At 42.7% G+C, this 22,406-nt stretch overlaps 1 protein-coding gene across 12 annotated transcripts in view; it reads left to right on the forward strand.

Moving 5' to 3' along the window:
* Positions 1-22,406, forward strand: part of Mtmr1 (myotubularin related protein 1) — a 70,165-nt gene that overhangs the window by 28,362 nt on the left and 19,397 nt on the right. For all 12 annotated transcript variants that reach the window (XM_087209768.1, XM_013069027.3, XM_021251649.2 and 9 more), the window contains 9 exons: positions 508-583; positions 6,562-6,656; positions 7,020-7,127; positions 9,652-9,753; positions 10,056-10,139; positions 10,658-10,807; positions 11,758-11,946; positions 16,579-16,764; positions 17,267-17,473. In XM_087209768.1, coding sequence (XP_087065894.1) covers positions 508-583; positions 6,562-6,656; positions 7,020-7,127; positions 9,652-9,753; positions 10,056-10,139; positions 10,658-10,807; positions 11,758-11,946; positions 16,579-16,764; positions 17,267-17,473 — 1,197 coding nt within the window. The remainder of the gene's footprint in view (positions 1-507; positions 584-6,561; positions 6,657-7,019; positions 7,128-9,651; positions 9,754-10,055; positions 10,140-10,657; positions 10,808-11,757; positions 11,947-16,578; positions 16,765-17,266; positions 17,474-22,406) is intronic.

Consider the following 22,406-nt stretch of genomic DNA (forward strand, 5'->3'; position numbering starts at 1 on the left):
CCTGCCAGATGAGAGCATGTTCTCATGGCCGTGTTCCCTGGCACACATTTTGTGTGTCTGGGCTGCAGCACATGAGCCTAGGTCATTCCTTAGTTACTGTCCTTAGACTATTCTCTGGTTATTTTCATTAGACTTGGGGATTTCCCAAACTATCTCATAGGCTGGGTCATTTTTACAGTTAGCTAGGCACCTCAATCTGAACTTTTTCCTGACCTTTCTAAACTCTGGAGGCATCTTATAATAGCTATATGTGTAGTGATTACAGTATCTGTCCTGTCAAGCCATTTCTGTATTAATGCTTTCTAACTGTGAAATGTAAATATGTTATAACCCTTTGCTAGAACATGCAGCATGATGTCCTGTGATGCTGAGCTTTGAAATTTGTCTTTTAAGGGGGGGTTACATTTTGCACGCTTCTGTAGCCTTATTGAAAGGGTACAGAACACCAAAATTCTTCTCAGGTATACAAATGGAATGAAAGATTTACTCCTGTTTGGTTTTTGCCAGGCTCTGAGGGATGGAAATAAGCTGGCACAGATGGAAGAAGCACCACTTTTTCTAGGAGAATCAATTAAAGCCATTGGTAAGTTTAATGTGTACACTTTGCTTATAGAGATTCATAAAATGAAATGGTACTTTATTCATGAACTTAAGTGTTGTATATGTTGGATATAAGCCAGACCAATTAGGGGGCAGATAGACTGGGCCTATTCATTCATTTTTTTGGGGGGGGTACTGGGAATCGAACTCGGGACCTTGCGCTTCTGAGGCAGACAGTGGCACCACTGAGCTAAATCTCCGGCCTGGCCTATTCATTCTTACTAGTGTTGCCCTGACCTTCAGAGATAGAAGACTGTAGAGGTTTTGTTGAGCTGCATTTGAGTATTAGATTAGTTGCAGTTGAGTAATACCAACAGAGGAGGAGTCCGAATTTCCTTCATGAGCTAAGAGCTGACTAGACACACTCAGTGTAATGTCAGTTCACTGCTTTGTTGGAATCCTTCACATGAGGAAAAGGTATTGGCAGAAGAACTACATCATATTTTAATAAGTTTTGAAAGCATGGCAAATAATTTTTTTTCTTTTTGGTACTGGGGATTGAACTTAGGACCTTGCACTTGCCAGGCAGGTGCCATCACCGACCCTGGCAAATAAGTTTTAATGGCTTATAGGATTCAAAAAAGAATGATTTTAGCGCAAGCAATGGACATGTGTTGCCATCCTGCATTTTAAAGGTGATGGCATGAGGATTCCCATATCTCTCCATGGTGGATTGGCAGGCATTTCAGGAGGTGGTGGATGGTGCCATGGGTAGACAGGAGGGGCAGCTCAGTGCCATTTTCTTATCTCATCAGTTGGTTAAGTTGACAATCTGCTTTGCTAGGCTGGTATTTCCTTCTTCCTTTATAACTCCCTCCCAAAGATGTGTACTTGGTCTCAGAGTATGGTCATCTTGTATCAAGAGCGTTAGAGTCCTGGGGTCTCCTTCCAGAGCCTCCAAATAACTATTCCTGCAGAATATCCCACTTTGTGGCTCTGAACCTGTCCATTCTTGCTTATCCATCCTGGGCTCTGAAACTCTCTTTCCTTGGCTTCTGGGACCTGATTCTGTCCTAGTGTTCTATTGTCTCTGGCTGGTGCTTCTTTGGGTGTTCCAGCCCTGCCCCATCTTGCCTTCCAAAGGACCTGTTTAAAATGCAGAGCAAAATATGCCATAGCCCTGCTTCTCCTGCAGACAGTAAACTACAAAGATTTCAGTACACAATGTGAAGAGGGGTTTTGTCACTTTATTTCCATCTTTATCAGTAGGCCAAAGTCCACTTAGAAGAGATTGCAGCTGATGTAGGTGATTGATTACTCTGTACATCGGACTTCTGTTTTGAATTAGCAGGGAGTGTTATAAAAGCTTGGACTGTAAGCGCTCAGTTGTCTCAGTAAGAAGAGAAGGCTGACTTTAGTGCAGCCAGCTCTGGGCCTGGTGCACTTTCTCTCCTATTTGCTTCTCCTTTCACTCTGGAAATGTGGCTCTGGGAGAGGGAAGCTCCTGCCTGGCCCCATTTCTCTCCCAGTCATTGGAAATATCTTTCAGTTGTATGTTAAAGACATCTGCACATCCTTAAACCATCTAAGTATGTTTTAAATTCCTCCAGCGGCTTGCAGAGGGTAAGTAAATTAACCCCTACTTTTAAATTAAGTATGTTCCTGAAGGCAAAGTATTAAAGTAGGTCACTGTGAAGCGAAGTACTCCCCTATGGAGTATCATTTCAGTTTGTCATTGTCAGAATATGAAGCTTTGACATGTGTATATCTGGGAAGCCATTGTCAAAGTTAAGGTAATGAACATATCTGTTACCCCTCAGCAGTTTCTTTATGCTCCTGGATAATCCCTCTATCCTGTGCATTCCCCTCATCCTCAAGCACTGCAGACTATAGTGTGTTAGTCAGCTTTTTGCTGATGTGACCAGATACCTGAAAAAAAAACCTACTTAAAGGAGGAAGGGTTTATTTTGATTCATGGTTTCAGTCCACCCTCAGCTGGCTCCATTGCTCTTAGGCCTGTGGCAAGGCAGAAACTTCATGGTGGAAGGGCGTGACAAAAGAAAGCTGCTGTCCTCATGGCAGCCAGAAAGCAGAGAGAGCAGGAAAAGAGCCAGAGTGTGTTGGGAGAGGAGGGATGGGGATCAGCTAATAGTCCCCAAGGTCATAGCCCATGATCCACTCCCTTCAGCTAGCCCCACCTGTTTCTGTTGCTGCCCAGTAATGCCATCAAATTATTAGACTGCAAAGCCCCCAGGATCCAGTCACTTCCCAAGGCCCCGTCAGCAACCGAGCCTTCAACACAGTGAGCTGTTTGGAGGTCCTGTCTTTTCAAACCCTAACAGTTAGTTTATATTTTCTAGTGTTTTATAGAAATAAAATAATAGAGTATGTTCTTTTTTTGTCTTCTTCCCAAATAATTATTTTGATTTTCCGTGACATGCTATTTTAGCAGTATCTCACCAATTATGATGTGTTTTCATTTTTATTCAGTTCCAAATACTTTTGAATTCTCCTTTTGATTTCTTCTTTGATTTTGGGGGTATTTAGGAGTGTGTTGTTTAATTTCCATATAGTTGTGAGTTTTTAAAACTTCTGTTATTCATTCTAATTTTATTTGTGTTCAGAAATCGTACTCTTTGAATTGAGATGTTACATAAATGTAACAATTCCCCAAAATGAATGTAATCATTATCTACTGCAAACTTGTACTAATAATTTTTTTTAAAAGAAATCATACTTTTTTATGACTTAAATATACTTATCAAGACTTGTATTATGCCCCAGAATATAGTCTATCTGGGTAAATGGTCTGTGTACACTTGAAAAGAATGTGTGTTCTGCTATTATTGATGGGCGTGATCTATGTATGTCCGTTGTGTTGTTTGTTAATAGTGTTGTTCAAATCTTTTGTTGCCTTATTTTCTGTCTACTTTGATAAGATTCATCATAGAGAATTTGTATCTGTACATGATATATCTTGCTTTTTTTCCCATTCCCCCTCCCTTCCACCTCTCTTCCTTTTCTTGTATGCAAAAGCTTTGTTTCATTTCTTTCCTTTTTTTTTGGTACCGGGGATCAAACTCGAGACCTTGAGCCTGTGAGGCAGGCAGTGGAACCACTAAGCTAAATCCCCAGCTTCATTTTTTCCTTTTATTTTCTCTTGTCCCTTTTTTCCTTTTCCCCTTTTCCCTCCCTTGTTCCCTTTTTCATTTGAACATTTTCTTCCCATTTCCTAATATCTGTTATACGTTTTAGTCCTTATTTCCACTTTTGGTTTCTCACCCTAGAGAAACAATGTGATATTTAAATATGCATGTCTGATTTATTTCACTTAAGAGTATGGTCTCAAGGTGCATCTGTTTAGCTAGAAATATCTCAAGCTCATAGATATTATAGCTTTCTTCTAATTAGTATTAATGTGACATGCTTATATTCATCTTCTGAATTCCAAATTATTTTTGCTTTTATATTTAAATTAGATTTCCTTTGTGCTATATATAGTTGAGTCTTGCTTTTGTCTTCAATCTGATAATCTCTGCCTTTTAATTGGGGTGTTCAGATGATTTACATGTTACTATATAAATATTAATATAATTAGGTTTAAATTCACTGTTTTCATATTTGCTTTCTCTCCTTTTTGTATTTATCATTTGTTCTCTTTTTCCTCTTTTTTTGTCATCTTTTGGCTTAATTGAGAACTTTTTAAGATTCCATTTTATCTTTTATGTTTACATAGTATAGTAGCTATAATTTCTTTGCTTTATATTTTTAACTTATCACAGACCACCTTCAACTGATTTTACACTGCTTCATGTATAGGATAAGAACTTGACAACCGTATACTTCCATTTGTTACCTCCTAGCCTTTGCTCTTGTTATCCATTTAACATTTATATTTGTCATAAACCCCACAATATGTTGTTTTTATATTTTTAACTTTGTTTTTTCTTATTATTACATGTTTGTGACACATAATGAATGCATTCATTGTGGGGGATTTGTACTTGTACATATACATATTGAATCACCCTTTTTACTATCCCTTCTCCTCCTCTCTCCATCCCCACCCGTCTGCATAAGGCCTACCTCCCTGTTTCCTATCATCTGTCTTTTATTATTTATACTTTGGGTTTCTCACATAAGAGAAGCCATACAACATTTGACCTTCTATGTCTGATATATTTCATTTAGTATTATAGTCTCAAGATTTATCCATCTTCCTACACATGGTTCAAATTTGTGCTTCTTTATGGCTGAGCAGTACTCTGTGGTGGTTCAGTACCACATTTTCTGTGGCCCTCTATTTTCTTTATCCATTCATCTGTTGTTGGGCATACAGGCTATTTCCAGTATTTAGCTGTGGGTGTGCATACATCACTGTAATGTGATGTCTTTAACTCTGTGGGGAAGATAGCCAGTCAAATGGGATTTATATTTGTAGTTTTTTGAGGAGTCTCTGTATGATTTTCATAGTGGTTCATGGTTTTTATTTATAGTCTGTTATCTTTTAAGGATAAGATACTAGTAATGTTTAGTATCCCACAGAAACACTTCTTGATCCTTTCCCTGCCAGTCTTTCTACCCTCATGTCATTCATCTTCACTTCCCCTTTTGATGCCTCCATACTAAAGACTAACAACTTGCTGTCTCTCTTCCCTCCTTCCCTCTCTTCTCTTCTATCCCCTCTCTACCTGCTTCCCTGCTGGGTTAGGTTGATCCTCTTCTGAGATTTATCACTTAGTCTCCACATTGCTTTATAGCATCTATCAGGCTGTGGTATAATGACGACTTTCAGGCTGCTTATGAGCAGGAACTATATCCACTTATACCCAGAACCCTGCAGTTATAGGCACTCATTTTCTAATGAGTGATAGAAAAGTGTGATAGAAATGTTTTGAGAATTTGGTCACATGACAAACATTAGTACCTTTAATTGTCTCGCTTGGACTCTGCTGTAGCTATTGTATGTTCCTATCATTCCAATGCAATGGCACTTTGAGAAAGTCATGAAGATGTGGGATCTTTATAATAGATATGAGCTTTCTTTTTCTTTTGCAGTATTGAGGATTGAACCCAACGCCTTCACATTGAGCTAAATCCCCAGCCCTTTCTGTTTTAATTTTTTACTTTGAGACAGGGTCTCACTAAGTTGCTGAGTTGCCCAGGCTGGAATAGAATTTGTGATCCTACTACCTCAGTCTCCCAGAGTGCTGGGATTACAGGTGTGCACCACCATACCTGGCTAGATGTGAGCTTTTTAATACTCATGGGAATTTAAAATGTTGTGTATTTTATTGATAAGAATACAAAAGTTAAAATTAATGAGAAAGCTGATCAGTAATTTGAAACACTTCTATTTTTTTTTCCTGGTTCTGGAGGTAGAACCCAGGGCCTCATGCATGTGAGGCAAGTGCTCTACCATTAAGCCAAACTCCCAGCCCTAAAACAAGTCTTTTTCTACTTTATTGATGTGGTTGTAATTTTTGTCAACTCTAAAGCAGTTTTCCTTGGAAGTGCATTAGGGAACAGTGTTTAGCTTTCATTAGTTGTTTGTTTGTTTGTTTGTGGTACCGGAGATTGAACCAGGGTCCTTGCGCTTTCGAGGCAGGTGGCGGAGCCACTGAAATAAATCCCCGGCCCTAGCTTTCATTAGATTTAAGTAGCGGTAATTTATGAAATGGTAGCCTAGTGTCTTTAGAGTTTAATTAATGTTTTGAATGTGATTAATTTACCACTCAGGGAAAATGTTAACTACTTAGGAAAAAAAGACAAAATATAAGTTATTATGAGGCCTTTACTTGAAACCTCATTAAGTAGCCAACCAGAGTGTTATTTTAAGTAAACTGTATTAGAAGACTCTTTATCTGTATCTTTATTTAAAGTTCTATTAAATAAAATTCCTAAAAAAACTGAACGATCTCTCTCTCTGTCTCTGTCACATACACATTTGGAAACTCATGCTAAGATTTATTGAGTCACGAGTCTACAGCAGCAGTTACTACTTTGGGTTTTTTCTTTCAGTGAAAGATGTCATGTATATCTGCCCATTTATGGGAGCAGTGAGTGGAACCTTGACAGTGACGGACTTTAAGATGTACTTCAAAAATGTAGAGAGGGTGAGTGTTTTTAGTGTTTTATTTTTAAAAATGATTTGGAACCAGTAAAAGAAGAAAGTAAATAGTCCCCTGAAATCCCATCACACGGGCATAACCAGGGGGTGAGTTTTAATATGTCACATTTGCAAACAGATTTTCTATCTTAACCAAAAGGCATATTAGTTAAACCTGGAGGGGGAGGTTTTCTTGTAGTCTCAACATAGACCTCATAAGGTCTGCTGTAAATCAAACTTCAGTTTCTTAGCTGGGACAAAGAGGAAATGCCAAAGTAAACAAACATGTTTCCTAGTCCAGCAAAAACTTAAAAGATGGAGACTCTGTTGACTGAACTGGAGCGGCATTAATCTGAACTTTTAAACCTAGGACCCACACTTCGTCCTTGATGTTCCCCTTGGAGTGATCAGCAGAGTTGAGAAGATTGGAGCACAGAGCCACGGAGACAATTCTTGTGGTATAGAGATTGTGTGCAAGGTAGATCCAAACCCAAGTAAAACTAAAAGGGAGTGATCAGCTTAGAACTTTCTTTGACTCACCCTTCCTGGTCTTTGATAGTAAGAATAACTTTTACTCTTCATAATCCAGCTGTTTTCCGGACAGCAGCTCCTTCAAATCTCATATCAACTAATTGAAACCATCATAGAATGCTTTGATGTAATCCCTTTCTGTTGAAATATTTCTAATTAACATGATGTATAACCCAAGTGCTAACATTGTTACATCCCAGAAAAATCAAGAGGAAAACAGAGATCAGTGCTGTTTTTGAGTTTGTTGTTTCAAGACTACTGTTCAGAACAGTGAATGGTCAGAGGCTCCCTAAAGAGACAGCAAGGTTCTTTAAATGCTGTCATTAAAGTTTCTTGGCTATGTTGCAATTTTCACTTTGTGCTGTGCTTATTTTTTATTTTGCATCCTTCCTCCAGTGAGTTAAGTAGAAATGTGTGTGATAAATTTCATAAAGAGTAGTCACTTAAGAAGCATCCTGAATGAATATGTTTTATTCACTACACTGAAGGGCCAATGGAGGCCCTTTTATTATTTGGCCCTTCACTGTAGTGAATCCATTTTTCCAGAGTCTTCCAGGTTGAGAGCCTGGCGCCTTACTGGGCTCACTTTTGGCACTTCATGGCAGTTGTCCTTCTCAGGCAGGCTCGCACATCCAGAACACAGCCAGCAGCTAGAGAACGTCAAGCGGAGGGGTGACTTGGTTGCTTCTGCGAATTTGAAAGTGGTCATTCCCTGTCTTATAACTCTCGGGTAGCTTCCCGTTCTCCTCGAGCTGAAAGAAATGCTCCTTGTCCAGACCCCACGTGGCTGAGCCTGATTCACTTTCCTCCGCAGCTTCCCCTGAGCCACCCTCGCTTCATGCTTGCCTCCCAGTCCGGTTTCCTTTCAGGGTTCATGTTTGCCTCACACCCATCCTCTCACACACCAAGATCTTTTTGGGTTTTTTTCCTTTTTTGTGGTGCTGCAGAAGGAACCCAGGGCCAGACACATGCTAAGTATGCACTCTTCCAAACCAGGACCTCTGCACATGTTCCTCTTGGCTTGGAATGCTTTTCTCCCCAGCAGTCCTAAACAGCAAATCCCTGCCAAGGAGTGTGTGTGTAGCCAGGATAGCTAGGATGGAGGGTGCAGCAGGAAATCATGCTGCTCTGAACAGTGTCCTGTGGCTGTTTTACTAAGATATTTTTGTGGCAAGGATGGGCATTTGCTAACAGCTGATGTGTTTTCTAACTTAGAGTTACTAAGGCTCCCAGCCCTCTTGGCTCATATTTAAGAGCCTTGTAAGATGTGGGATATATTTTTTAACAAGCAGTATACAATTTGAAGGTATAAAAGCTATGGATAGTAAAAAGTAAGTGTCCCTCCCCAACTCCCAGCCACCCTGTTCTACTCCCTGCAGGTAGCACAGTTCCTAATTCCTAACATACACCTTCACAGACCCCGCTGTGTTCATAACCATGTATGTCTTGTCTTTCTTTGAAAATGTAAATGGTAGTATATTATATGCACTGTTCTGTTCCTTTCTTCTTCCCCTTAACTATGTATCTTGGAACTTCTTTATATTAGTACGTATAGAGCTGCTTCTGGTTTTAACAATTCTAGTATTCTATTAGCTGTGTTATAGTCCCTACTGATGGACATATGAGTGATTCCCATTCATTTGCTGTTATAAATACTATAACAACAACAACCTCTCCACTTCCCAAATTGCTGCTGCTTTAATTTCTTTGTGGTCATATTTATTTCCAATTTCATATAATGTTAAAGAAGAGTGAGATTTTTGTGTTTAACTCATAGGGGATGTATACTTAAAAACGTTGGAGGCAATGCTCAAAACATTGTCTTGGTGGGCCAGGGATTTAGCTCAGTGGTTTTGCCGCCTGCTGCGCAAGTGCAAGGACCCGAGTTCGATCCCCGGTACCAAAAAAAAAACCATTGTCTTGGAAAGAAATCATATCACCAGAGCTGTGCTGAGTGGGATCATTTCTGCCTGCTTGTGCCTGGGCCTTTGTCCATCAGCTTGTATTCAAGGGGCATTTTAGCAAACAGTGATTCTGAGAAATACATATTGCTGTAAGGATGTCACTGAGGGCCCCAGTCCCTACGTGATACAGAGTCTTTTCTGTGAGTGTGGAGGGGAAGACTCTGCCACATTCTGTGTATAGATGGTGTGGATTTTATAGGTGGCTGTTTCAGCAGCTTGAAGTACACAACTAATTCCATGGCACACCTTTTGTAAGTGCATGTACAGGGCTTGATGGTAGAGCTTTTGTATATAAGCCTTATTCTTTGTTTTCTCTTATAATTTTCCCCCATACATATCCCCTTTATTCCAGTTTCCTTGATTTTTAAATATCTCTTTAAAGATACTTTCGTTAATAGAAGGAACATAAAATGAGAAATGAATAAAATATTTTATTTATAGCATGGTATGTGCCTCATAAATGCCCAGTACATGTTGAATAACTGAGTTTTGCTAATTGTTTACTAGGATATGAGGAACTTGCGACTTGCTTATAAACAGGAGGAACAGCGCAAACTTGGGATATTTGAAAATCTCAATAAACATGCATTTCCTCTTTCTAATGGGCAGGTAAGTACACCAGGTAAGGGTTTTCTTAGTGTGTTTGTGGTAGTTCTGTAATTTCATGTTTAGTCATTCTCTTCCAGGAGTTTTCTTTATCTCTTTTTCTATGTTGGTAACTAAGAGTAAATTATTTGAATTTTGTCAGTTTTCTATAATGATAAAGAAAAGCTACCAATTTTTTACTTTAAAATTTACAGATTAAAATAGGAATCTTAATACAGTCAGCTCATATCAGAATGAACAGCTTTAATACTGGGTGTGTGAAATAAGATAAATACTGATATGTGCTTTGTGGTTTTTGTATCCAGGCACTGTTTGCATTCAACTATAAAGAAAAATTTCCAGTTAATGGATGGAAAGTTTATGATCCAGTAGCTGAATATAAGAGACAGGTAAAGTATGTTGCTTATCAAACTGAAAATAATAGGTTGAACATCTTTTTTCTCTTCTAAAAAGTTAGAGGAGAAGAAGCTTTCCACAAGTTGTACTTGAGCATAACTTCTCTGTCTTCTGGGTGCCCTGTTCTCCTGTGCCAGCCCTTTAACTCTTGGCACGGTTGTTCATCCTTTTCCAGAGAGTGAGGAGAACTAAAGAACAGAGGTTTCCAACCGAATCTTCTAGATGGCTTCTATGAGATGATCCGGTTGTGATGAGGAGGGTTCCAAACCCCTGACTTAGGTTTGGTTTGGGGAATGTGGTGGGACTATCTTGGTAGGGCATTGTGTTCTTGGGATTGGGAATTCCTTGGAACATTGTGAGCTTTTCCACTTCTTCCAGTACATTCTTATTGTCATGACATAGACTTTTAAGTTAAAACCAAAAATAAGAAATAGGTGTGATTCATGCTTGATACTTTATCAAAATGGAAAAGCACGTTTCCCCCTCCTCTTTCTTCTCTACCATTCTACAGGGCTTGCCAAATGAGAGTTGGAAAATATCCAAAATAAATAGTAACTATGAGTTCTGCGATACTTACCCTGCTGTCATTGTTGTGCCAACCAGTGTAAAAGATGATGACCTATCAAAAGTGGCAGCCTTTCGAGCAAAGGGCAGAGTCCCTGTAAGTAATAAACATTGTCATTTAGATAGAAACATGTACTTCATTAGATCTAATATGGACAGATGCAGACAGAAAATCCAGCGAACAAAATGGAAAATAGAAAAATAAGCTTAGAAACCTGAAGATAGCCAATGGGGATGGTGCACACCTGGAATCCTAGCACTCAGGAGATTGAGGCAGGTGGATCACTGTGAGTTGGAGGCCAGCCGGGGCTGCACAGTGAGTTCAAGGCCAGCATGGAATACACAGTGAGACCTTGTTTCAAAAAAACAAGCAAAAAATCCCTAGAAAACAAGTTTGAACATCTTTGATTCTTAAGAAGTATGTAAACATTCTTGTTTGCTGTCTCCAACTTATATAATTTCCTATTTCTAAGTTATGCTCTCGAAATATAGTAGAAAATAAAAAAGGAGTAGCGAGAAAGAGTATGCTGTTGCATTAACAGTTTACACCAAATCATCCTAGAGAAAATACATTCAGTTCATGCTGAGCAGAGTGCTAGAGCTGTGTGGGAGAGCACTGTTAAACAATCATGGGCAGCAGGGTGGGATGGATTGCCCACCATTTGCATCTGGTATGACCCTGAGTCACTGGGTCCGTGGAGGAAAACAGGAGGTTTGGTGACAGAGTTTTAGGTTTTACAAGAGACTGTATATTCACTTTGTCCTCACCCTGCCACATTTTTTAAAATTAGGAGACAAGATTAAACTAGTCAATCAAATAGAAATGGGGCTAGATTTTAGTAATAGTTTCACTTAGGTTTTATTTTGCCTAGAATCATAGAATTTGAGAACTCACCTGGTCAGACATGTTTTAGCCTGACCAAAGCATTGAGTGCTGTGATTGGTCTGTCCACTCTCAGCTTTGAGGAGAATCTTCAGGAGAAACTGCTTTTCCTACCACGTAATGCTTCTGGGACTGTACTGATATCTGTTGCTTCCAAACACTAGGTGTTGTCATGGATTCATCCGGAAAGTCAGGCAACGATTACCCGCTGCAGCCAGCCACTGGTGGGCCCCAGTGATAAACGCTGCAAAGAGGATGAAAAGTACTTGCAGACAATAATGGATGCTAATGCACAGTCACACAAACTTATCATCTTTGATGCCCGACAAAACAGTGTTGCTGATACCAACAAGGTACTTTCTTTTTTTTTTTTTTTTGTGCCGGGGATCGAACTTGGATCCTTCCACTTGTGAGGCAGGCGGTGGAACCATTGAGCTAAATCCCTGGCCCAACTTTCTTGATAGCACTGCAGAAACATAGGCTGTCTTCCTATGCACTTCCTGTAAGTTGTCATGCGTTTGCAGCAGCTTGTTGGGCTCCTCCCCATCTGAAGTTAGAGGCTTTTCGAGTAGTCCATGGCTGTCCCTTCCTGGTTTGTACCCCATAGGGTCTTTTCTGCTTTTCCACAATCCTGTCTTCTGAATCAATTAAGCAAAGACTCACAGAATTATCTAAAAGATTATTTTAGTGAAATGATTGTGAGACCCTTGGAAGTCCCTCTAATTTAAGAAATGTAAGGATTACTTGATTAATTTGTATCTGGCCTGAAGCTCTTTTAGAATGGACTCAACCATACGACACTGCAGATATACAAAGCTTTTATAAGTGACATGAAGCAGTGGTAGCATACATCAGGTGACAGTGTGTTGCAATATGATCACCTCTGCTGGCAGCTCCCCCTTGATCCCCACTAAGTGAAGGTGGTTTTGTGCTTTGTACCTAGTGAAAAGCTTTGAAGTCAGGCCTCAAGTCCCTGCTATTCAAACAGGAAGTTCTAATTTGAAGCATTTCTGTGTATTACAGATGGCTTTGCAATAGTGTGCTGCTGCAGGTAGGCATTTGGCAGTCAGAGGACCTTATCCTCTCCTCAAGTAATTTCAGGACTAGAAAGGTGACAACCACCCTTCCCATCTCATGCCTGCATCTAAAGTAACCCTTGAGTAGCACACATCTGATGTGTACCCACTGGGGCAGGGTGTTGGGGAATCCAAAGCCAGAAGAGCTGAGGTGCTGCAGGTAAGGGATGTGAGCTCTGTGTGCTGGGAAGCTGCACAAAGCAGGTGGCTTGGCATGGTCAGCGAGCAGAAATGGGCCGAGTGTTTCAGGCAGCATGAGTGCCCATCCGACAGTGGGGCAGGGCATGCTATTCTCTAGAATGGCAAGAAGAAGGATGTCTAGGCCCCTGGTCATTGCTTCACCTTGTGCCCCTCTGCAGTGCTTGTGATCTGACTTTGATTTTCTTGTCAGCTTTCCTCAATGATTATTTCATCATTGACCACAGTCTCCAAAAAGGCAGCCTACCTCCCCCATCTCACTGTCCTTGGAAGCTGTTACCTTCTATTTCAGGAGCAGAGAAGCCATTAGACATACACCCAGCCACCTTTCTCCAGCACTTGAGTGCCTGCCATATGCCAGACATGTGGTTATCCACTATGGCATGAAGGAAAATAAAGTATGCTTGGAGTGGATGTGGAAGGAACCTGTGCATTTGCTGCAGGACCCGGGACAGTTATTTCAGCTCTCCAGACCACTACCACTTTGTTTCTAAAATGAGAATGACAATATTTCCTACTTTGGAGCTGGTGTGGAAGTTAAATGAGGAAAAACTATAAAGGGTCCAGAACAGTGTCTGTCACTCGCTGAGAAAGCATTCAGCTCAGATGAGCTGCCGTCGTTACAGACCTCTCATGGACTACTCCATTCTCTTGGCTTCTGTGACCTCACACTCCCTGCGTTCCTCTCACTCTCCAGCCTGGCCTTCTTGGAATCCTTGGCTGGTTCCTCTTCCCCTTCCCACCCACCCTTCAAATGGGAGTGCTCCTTAACTTGGTCTGGGGCCTCTTTGCTACTCTGCGCAATCTCTCCAGCCTCTCCCCTGGCTTTCAATGCTAGGACTTTCAATACTGTCTGTATGCTGAGTGTGTCTTGAGTCTTACACCGCAGTTTCTATCCTGTGTTGAGAATGAATTTCCTTCCCATTGTATGCTTCACATCTCCACTTGGCCATCTCTCGAGATACAAGATCACAGAGACTCTATCAACATAAGAATCAGTGTGGTGGAGTGGTAAGAACCTTTGGCTTTGGACTTGGTTATACCTGGGTTTTTCTCCAGGTGCTGCCACTTGGTGCTCTGTAGAACTCTGGGCAAGTTACTTAACTTCTCTCTAAGCCTCAGTTTCCCACTTCTGCAAAATGGGAGGTAGCACCAGTGTTTCATGTCAAGGCTTCCATGAGGATTAACATGAAGGGAGAATGGTGCACATAAGAACTCGGCCTGGTGGTGAGTGTATGGCCAGCACTCAGCACTTGATGCTGATGTGCCTGTAGTCCTCAGTGGTCGAGGGGGTGACTGGGTGTCTGGCCTGGAGGGTGAGTTAGGTGGCATCAGTTACTGCGATGGGGGAGACTGGCAGAGGAACAGAACAGGCAGAAGAGAGAGGAGGCTCTTGGTTTCCGGGGGCTCATATACAAACGTGGTAGCTTACAGCGGCACAAATGTGTTCCCTCACAGTGTTGGAGGCCAGCAATGCAAAACCTGCCAGAGCTGTGCTCCCTCAAAGGGTTCCAGGAAAGAGTCTGCTACTTGCTTCTTCCAGCTTCTGGTGGCCACACCAGCGTTCCTGGGCTTATAGCCACATTGCTATAATCTCGCCATCTGTCTTCATGTCCTCTTCCTCCGCCTCCTCCTCCTCCTCCTCCGCCTCTTGGTTTCTGCATCTGTTCCTCTTTCTCTTCTAAGGATACTTGTGATGGCATTTAGGGCCCACTTGAGGTAATCCAGGATTATCCCATCATCTCATGATCCTTAACTTGAGCTCACGTTGACACTTGCCAGGGTTTAATGTGAATTCCTCTGTGAGACCACTTTTTGACTTTCCACACAGGCAACCTTCAGCAGGAAGTCCTCTTTGCACCCCTTGGGTCATTAGTTAAGTCAGCTTTTGTATATCTCTCTATCCTTCTTGTCACCACTGTGGTATTATGCCAAAGAATTAACAAAATGTGAGAAAAGTGATATTCACGGAGGTGATCTTCTAAAACATTGAATAGTGCGAGGGCAGTTCATTGTATTTTACCCTGAGCAGAAGAGCTAGGACGCCAAATTCCATGTCTGCAGTGATTTTTACTGTAGCAGTGTATATGGCTAGAAACACGTAAGGCTGTTTATTTGTGTAAGTCCCCATCAGATCTTCTGCACATATGACTATGTCATATGCAAACGGAGAGCCTGACTTCTCCCTTCTCTCCTCCTGTAAGTTTGAGTGTTGGATATTTTGTCCCAGCAACAAGAAAAGTGACTAAGGCAGCCCCCCAGTTTGAGATAACTTTGCGACAGCAGCCTTGGGAATCTATCAATCTCCCTGTGTTCTTGGTATAAGTCCCACTTGGTCATGGTGTGTGGTATCCTTAATATGTTGCTGGATTTGGTTTGCTAGTGTTCTTTTGATTTGTATTCTTCAGGGATACAGGGCTGTCATTTCATTTCCTTGTGGCGTCTTTGTCTAGTTTGGTGTTAGGGCACTACTGGCCCTGTGGAATGAATTAGAACTGCACCGGGCCCATGAGTGGCTGTCCTGGGACGTGAGACAAAAGGCTGGCTGGCTGTAGTCAGGATCATCTCTCCACAACCATCACCGAGGAGAGGACCGGATGGCCAGTGGCATGGGCTGTTACAGTAAAAACCACCTGCTCCACTGGAGAGGCAGAGTGGCAGCACCAAAGGTGCTTAAGTGAGATTTTCTTTTCAGAACCCCTGACATGGAGAGCAGGAGTTTGGCTTTAACCTGTTGCTTTTGAAGCATGCGCCTGTGTGGGGAGGATAAGGCTCTGGAATGCAAAATGAGGTTGGGCCTGAAGTTGAGATTGTTGAGCCCTGGCCACAGCCTTGTGGGGTCGGGGAGGAGACGAGGTCTCTGGAGTGCAGTCTGTGCCAGGAAACAGGTTCAGTAAGGAAAGAATGGCTGAGTGTAGGAAGAGGCCAGGAAGGATAGAGGGTCCTAGAAGCCCAGAGGAGGAGGATGTGGAAGAGTTTCCAGGGAGCACTGGAGGAAACTGCTGATCTTGGAGTCTGCTAGCATGTGAGCGTGCTGTGCTCCCTCGCTGAGGCTGCAGTGCCCCCCCCCACCCGCAATGCATCTCACTGCAGCCGATGGGCGTGCTGGAGGCAGAGAGCTTGTTGCAGTGGCCTGGCATGTGGCAGATCTCCAACAACTATGGAAAGGTTGGTCTGAGATCAGGGAGCTTGAGTGCTATTTCCTATTGAGTGCTCCCTATTTCACAGTAGGGTCTTTGTGAATGTAATCAAGTTAAGATAAGGTCATATTGTATTAGGATGGGCCCTAATTAGATCCGAAGGGTGTCTATATAAGAAAAGAAGAGGCAGGGACACGGGCAGAGAGGAGAAAGGTAGGTGAAGATGGAGGCAGAGGTGAGAATGATGAGTCTATGCCCAGGAGGGCCTGGCACTGCCAAGAGCTGGGAGACCCAAGGAAGACCCTCCCTGAAGGCTCCAAAGGGAGCTTGGCCTGCCAGCACCTTGATTTCAGACTTCCTTCCTTCCCGATAGTGAGATGATGCGTGTCTGTTGTTTTAAGCTTCCCAGTCTGTAGGACCTTGTTCCGGCAGCCCTGAGACACTCATTCAGGGATAGGGAGGTTTTCTAAGAGGTGAGTTTCCTGCTGCTTTGGTGGCCTATATCTGGCAGCACTGGAAACAACAGAAAAACTAATTCCAGATGGGATGATGTATATCTTGCTTTTCACAGGCAAAGGGTGGAGGATATGAAAGTGAAAGTGCTTACCCAAACGCAGAACTTGTGTTCCTGGAGATCCACAACATTCACGTGATGAGAGAGTCACTGCGGAAGTTAAAGGAGATCGTGTACCCTTCCATTGATGAGGCTCGGTGGCTGTCCAACGTGGACTCAACACACTGGCTGGAGTATATAAGGGTAAAGGGTCCAGTCTTCATCTGCCTTGCTGTATCTCCGAGTGATTTCTCAGCATCTTTGCTGTGTGTGTGTACTTTCTTAGTGTCTGCCAGCAGTGCCTGACTTTGGTCTTTGTGGATAGCTTTGGTGACATAATCGAAAGGGAATAATACTTGACTCAGGTCAGATTTTTAACAGAATTTTGTGACCCTTTAATAAAGGTCCCTGTTTACTGGTATAGTTTTTCTTAATGTGAGTTTTTAATTTTACATAATGCAGACATTTCTTACTTGTTCTCAATTGACTTCGTGGCATTTTTTCCCTTTTTTGTCACTACTGGGGATGGAACCTAGGGCCCGATACATACTTGGCAAGTGCTCTACCACTGAGCTACACCCCTAGCCCTGTATATGACATTCTTGTTTGGTGTATTGACCAGGGCTTCCAAAGTTCTCCCCAGAAATATTTCACGCGGTACTTGAAATTGACCATAAACTTGTCTGTTGTGCCTTCTTCTCTGAAGATGCTTCTTGCTGGGGCAGTAAGAATCGCTGATAAGATAGAATCTGGGAAGACCTCTGTGGTGGTGCACTGCAGTGATGGCTGGGACCGAACAGCCCAGCTCACGTCTCTGGCCATGCTGATGTTGGACAGTTACTACCGGACCATTAAAGGATTCGAAGCTCTCATAGAAAAGGAGTGGATAAGTTTTGGACACAGGTTTGCACTGGTGAGTTGAGGCAGTGAGGTTATGCCTAACTGTTTTGCCCCACATGCATGCACCATACACAGCTTGTTCTGGCTTTCTCCTCTGTACCAAACCTGAATGTCTATAACAGAGTACTATGGACCCCATAGTACATTGCATGGTCCTGGTAGGGCTTTTTTTAAAATGTAGTTATGCCTTTTTAAACAAATGAGATAAAACTCACATAACATAAAATTAACTATTTTAAAGTGTTCAAACCCGTGCCCTATAGAACACTCTGTATGGTGTTGTGTAACCATCACTCTGTCCAGTCCTGAACATGTTCACTATCCTAAATGGAAACCCTCTCCAGCTTAAGCAGCCACTTCCATTTCCCCCTCCCTGTAGCCCTGACAACCACTAATCTGCTTTTTGTCTCTCTGACTTTGCCTACTCTAGGTATCTCATATAAGTGGAATCATGTGATATTTATCTTCCCATGACTATCGTTAATTTGCTAGGTATATGTTTTCAAGGTCGATATGTATGACCGAATAGTATTCCCTTGTGCATGTTATGCCACTGGGTGACTTAAACAACAGAAATGCATTTTCCCACATGGAAAGAAATTTCCCCATTTGGAGAAGTCCAAAATTGGGTTGCCAGCAGGGTTCTCCCAAGGGCGCTCTGCTTGGCTTGGCAGATGATGCCCTCTTGCTGCTTTGCATGGTCTTTCCTCTGTGCATGTGCCCCTGGTATCTCCCTATGTGTCCACATCTCCTCATCTCCTAAGGACATGGGTCATATCGAGTAGGGCCCACTCTAAGGGCCTCAGTTTAACTTCACCTCCTCAAAGGTCCTATCTCCAGGTATAGTCACATTCAGAGGTACTGGAGGTTAGGGTTTCAATTTTGGGGGCACGTAATTCAGCCCCCAGCAACCTGCTGTCATTTTGAGGAATATATGCCTAGGGGTGGAATTGCTGGGTCATCTGCTGGGGTGTGCTTGGGCTGTCTTTGTGTTTTAGTCCAGTTGGCAGCCAGTTCTTAGTCTGCAGCCTGTTGAGCTTTCAGGGATTGGTCTTCACCATGAATTGAATTGAAATACTCCCAAAGGCCCAGCGAGACTCGCTGTGGAATGCAGGATGGGTCGTGTGGAACCTTCAGTGGCCTCTGCACACGAGCCCCAAGTCTACCAGCTGTACCTGCCTTGTTGGGGATGACAGCAGGAGAGGCCCTTGCAGAGGGAAGGGGCAGGGCCACAGCCTTTGAAATGCGTGCCTGGGGCAGCACTGGGCAGACCCTTCCATAGGCTCTTGCCTGCTCCTCTCTTGCCTTGGTTCCTACCCTGAAATACGGGGGATGGGAAGGAGCTTGGATGTATGAGTGCTTAGGCCAGTGCCTGGCCCTTGCTAGTGTGGCTAAATTCAGACCTCTTGTGGTTATTTTTAAACACTTTCATGAACACCTCTGTTTCTTCCCCCTGAGCAAGGGCTAGGCTCAGTGGGGAAGAGAGAGGGTAGGGAACCTTTCCAGATGTTTTCTTCCATCTTTCTTCCTGAAGCTGTGTGTTCTGCTTTACTCAAGGGACAGCCATAAGGGCTGTCTGCCGAGAGGCCAGCAACAGCAGCACATGCCAGGCCTGAGCAGGAGCGCCCATGGTCAGGATGATGCATGTGTCAGTGCTGTGCTTCCATTCCTCCTTTCTACCTGGACTCACCATACCATGGCCACAGAGAAGGCAGAATGACCAGGAGAGTCATCGTGGCCACCCCTGTGTGACCAGTATGGTGACTTGTATCATCTTGTTTAACCTTGACATAGGCACTGTCATTGGGAGCTGGGGAAACTGAGGCTTCAGAAGTGTGGGTTATCTGCTTAAGGCCACACAGCTAGTTAGGTGGGAGCCAACATTTAAACAGTGCTTTTATGCCTGCACCAGCCCAGTCCTTGTACTCTACCTTACCTAAGGGTTCTGGGAGTGAACACCTGAGCCCCTGAGGCCGGCTGCCATCCTTGGTCACTTGCTGCAATCCCTTCCCTCATGGCCTTATATGGAACTTGCGGGCCATTCTTCCCTCACTCTTGCCTCACCCCCCCCCCACATTCCTGTTGCCGTAGAAATATATTGCTATACCCTAAAATCCCTTTTGATCCCAGAACACCCTCTGCTGTCACTCCAGTTACCTGCTGTTCTCTCCCATGCTTCTCAAAACTGTTGTCTGTACTCACTGTCACTACCTCTGTCCTTCCCACCTGTGTTGACCCCACTTAGTCACAGCCCTCTACCCTGCCTCATAACTGCTCTTGTCACAGTCTTCAGTGACTACCACTTTGCCAAGTCCTTGCCTTATTTGGCCTGAGCACTTGATGCTATTGATTCTTTTCTTAAGCAAACACTTTCTTTACTTGGCTTCTAGGTCTCTACCACCTTTGGAATTTTTTCTCACTTTCCAGTTTCCAGCCTCTTAATATAAGGCTGCATTTGGGGCTCTGTCTCCAGATGCTTCCTCTTCTCTTCCTTGTGACCTCAGCTACTCCCATGACTTCACACACGTGTATTCCAATCTGCTACCTCCTCTCCACTCCCAGTGCTGTCCCCTTAATTCAGGTCTTGTCATTTCTTCCGGCAGTTTACCAAGTAGCCTCTCTGCAACCTGTCCCTCCCAATCTGCTATCTCCACTGTGGCTCAGTGGAGCATTCTGTAAAACAGGTCTGATGCGGCCATTGCCCAGTGTGAATCCCCTCATGCCTTCCTGTGGCCTACAGAATCATGAGCAATTCATCAGTATGGCACTCAAAGCCCATGATCTGGCCCTAGCCCACCTCTCCAGCCTCAACTCTCCCCTTCCTCCTATTTCACCCCCTGAGCCTCAGCCACACTCAGCTACTTATGGTTCCTCATAGTGTCCCCTACCATGTGCACACTGCTTATAATAAGTTTCTGGCCACCAGGAAGCAAGCATCTTCTTGTCTTTAAAGTTTATCTAAATGAGGCCTCCACCACGACTGTCTTTTGTGTGACTTTCCCCTTGCTTCCTCCCCATCCCCACCCTAGGATGGTTCACACATTCCTCTGAGCCCTCACCGTACCCCATGCACACTTGAAAGCCCTTACAACACTTCAGCCCTTGTTATTTACCAGTAATTCTCCTTCAGTGAGACCACAAGTGAATTAGTCATTAAGCACAATTACTTATTTGTCTGGGTATTCTAGGTACGTAGCCAAGGACTGGGCCTCTACTAGATTCCATGAAAAGGCCTGAATTTCGGAGGGCCAGGCGTGCCATGTTGCATATACTACTAGAGTTCACTGGGTATCTACTGTCAGTGCAGAACTGTTCCCTAAGTGCCTTAAATACTAAAGAAGAGGTTGTACAAATTATTTTATATAGAGGAAGTGCAGAAATAAGGCAGTGCATGTACAGCTGCTATGGAACGGTATGGCAGTTCCTAAAATACTTAGCATTCCATATGATCCAGCAATTCCATTTATGAGTGTATACCCAAATGAAGTGAAAGCAGGGACTCCAGCAGATATTTGTACATTGGTGTAGCCAGTGGGATTAATCGCAATAGCCCAAAGGTGGCAGCTGCTCATCAGCAGATTGAGTGACTAAGCAGATTTGTCTGGCCATCCTGTGGAATGTTGTTCAGTCTCTACAAGAAAGGGGATGCCATCACGTGCTGCCATGTGGATGCACTCTGAAGAAATCGCACTAAATGAAAGAAGGCAGTCACAAAAGTATTGGTGTGTTTTCCACTTACATGAAGTACCTAGAAGGGTCAAACTCAGAGAAGCAGAAAGTATAGTGGGCATTGCCACGGACCAAGGGGAAGAGAGGTGGGGGCTGATGGTTAGTGGGGACAGTTTCAGTTTGGGAAGGTGATATATTCTGGACATGGATGGTGGTAATGGTTCCACAACAGTGCGAGTGTGCTTAAACTAGGGGTATCAGTAAATTTTTTTGAAAAGGTACATTATGGAGATATATAGCATCCATGTTTATTTTTAGGAGTATTTCTATTGATGAATTATTAATTTTAATATAAAATTTGTTATATATAATTAAATTTTATAAGTTTTATTAAACAATGTGTGCTCAATAGGAAAATAAAATATTAATTTTAATATCTAAATTTTAATATCTGATGAGTGTAGAATAAACATTAACATTTTCACCATCAACAATTTACCTGCTCACAAGATCTAAAAAGTAACAGCGGAAATAAATCCCTATGTGAACTACGCTGAAAATACAAACAACACTCTACCACAGAAATAATCTTGCTTCAATTATCACAACTAAGGCAGTCTTCGCACATGACAACAGCATGTCCCATACATAAGTCTCATTCACACTGACAGCACATGTGCTTAGCTTTCCTTTCCTCTTTGGCAGGCCATATTTGTCACCTCACTTGTCTTCCTCTTTTGTCAGGAGCTTCCTCTTTTTTTGTTTGTTTGTTTTGTTTTTGGTACTGGGGATCCAACTCAGGAGCTCACTGCAGCGCCACTGAGCTATATCCCCAGCCCAGAACCTTCCTATTATATCATAACAATGTGCATTTACCAGGAAAATGAAATATCAAAAAAATGTGTCAAATATGTAATGAATGTTTAAAATAAACATCATTTTCTACATGAGCTGTTTGCTTACTAAATCTAAAAAATAACAATAAATTCCTGTGCACACTAAATAAAAATACAAATAAAACTTTACCACAAAAATAATCTTTACTTCAATTATTACACCTAAGGCAGTTTTCACACATGAGAACACCATGTTCCATACACAGGTGTTGCTTACACTGATAGCACATGTGTGTTGTTTTCCTGTCTCCTTTGGTAGGACACACTTGACATCTTGCTAGTCTTCTTGTTTCCTTAGGAGGTTCTTGTGATGTTTCACCTGTCTGTTCCCTGGTCTGCTCCAGAATTCTCTTGCAGAGTTCTTTGGGCAGATACATATTG

The sequence above is a fragment of the Heterocephalus glaber genome, unplaced genomic scaffold (genome assembly GCF_053883595.1).
Source record: "Heterocephalus glaber isolate CG9 unplaced genomic scaffold, H.glaber_assembly_v1.0 deba00001066, whole genome shotgun sequence".
Classification (NCBI taxonomy): Eukaryota; Metazoa; Chordata; class Mammalia; order Rodentia; family Bathyergidae; genus Heterocephalus; species Heterocephalus glaber.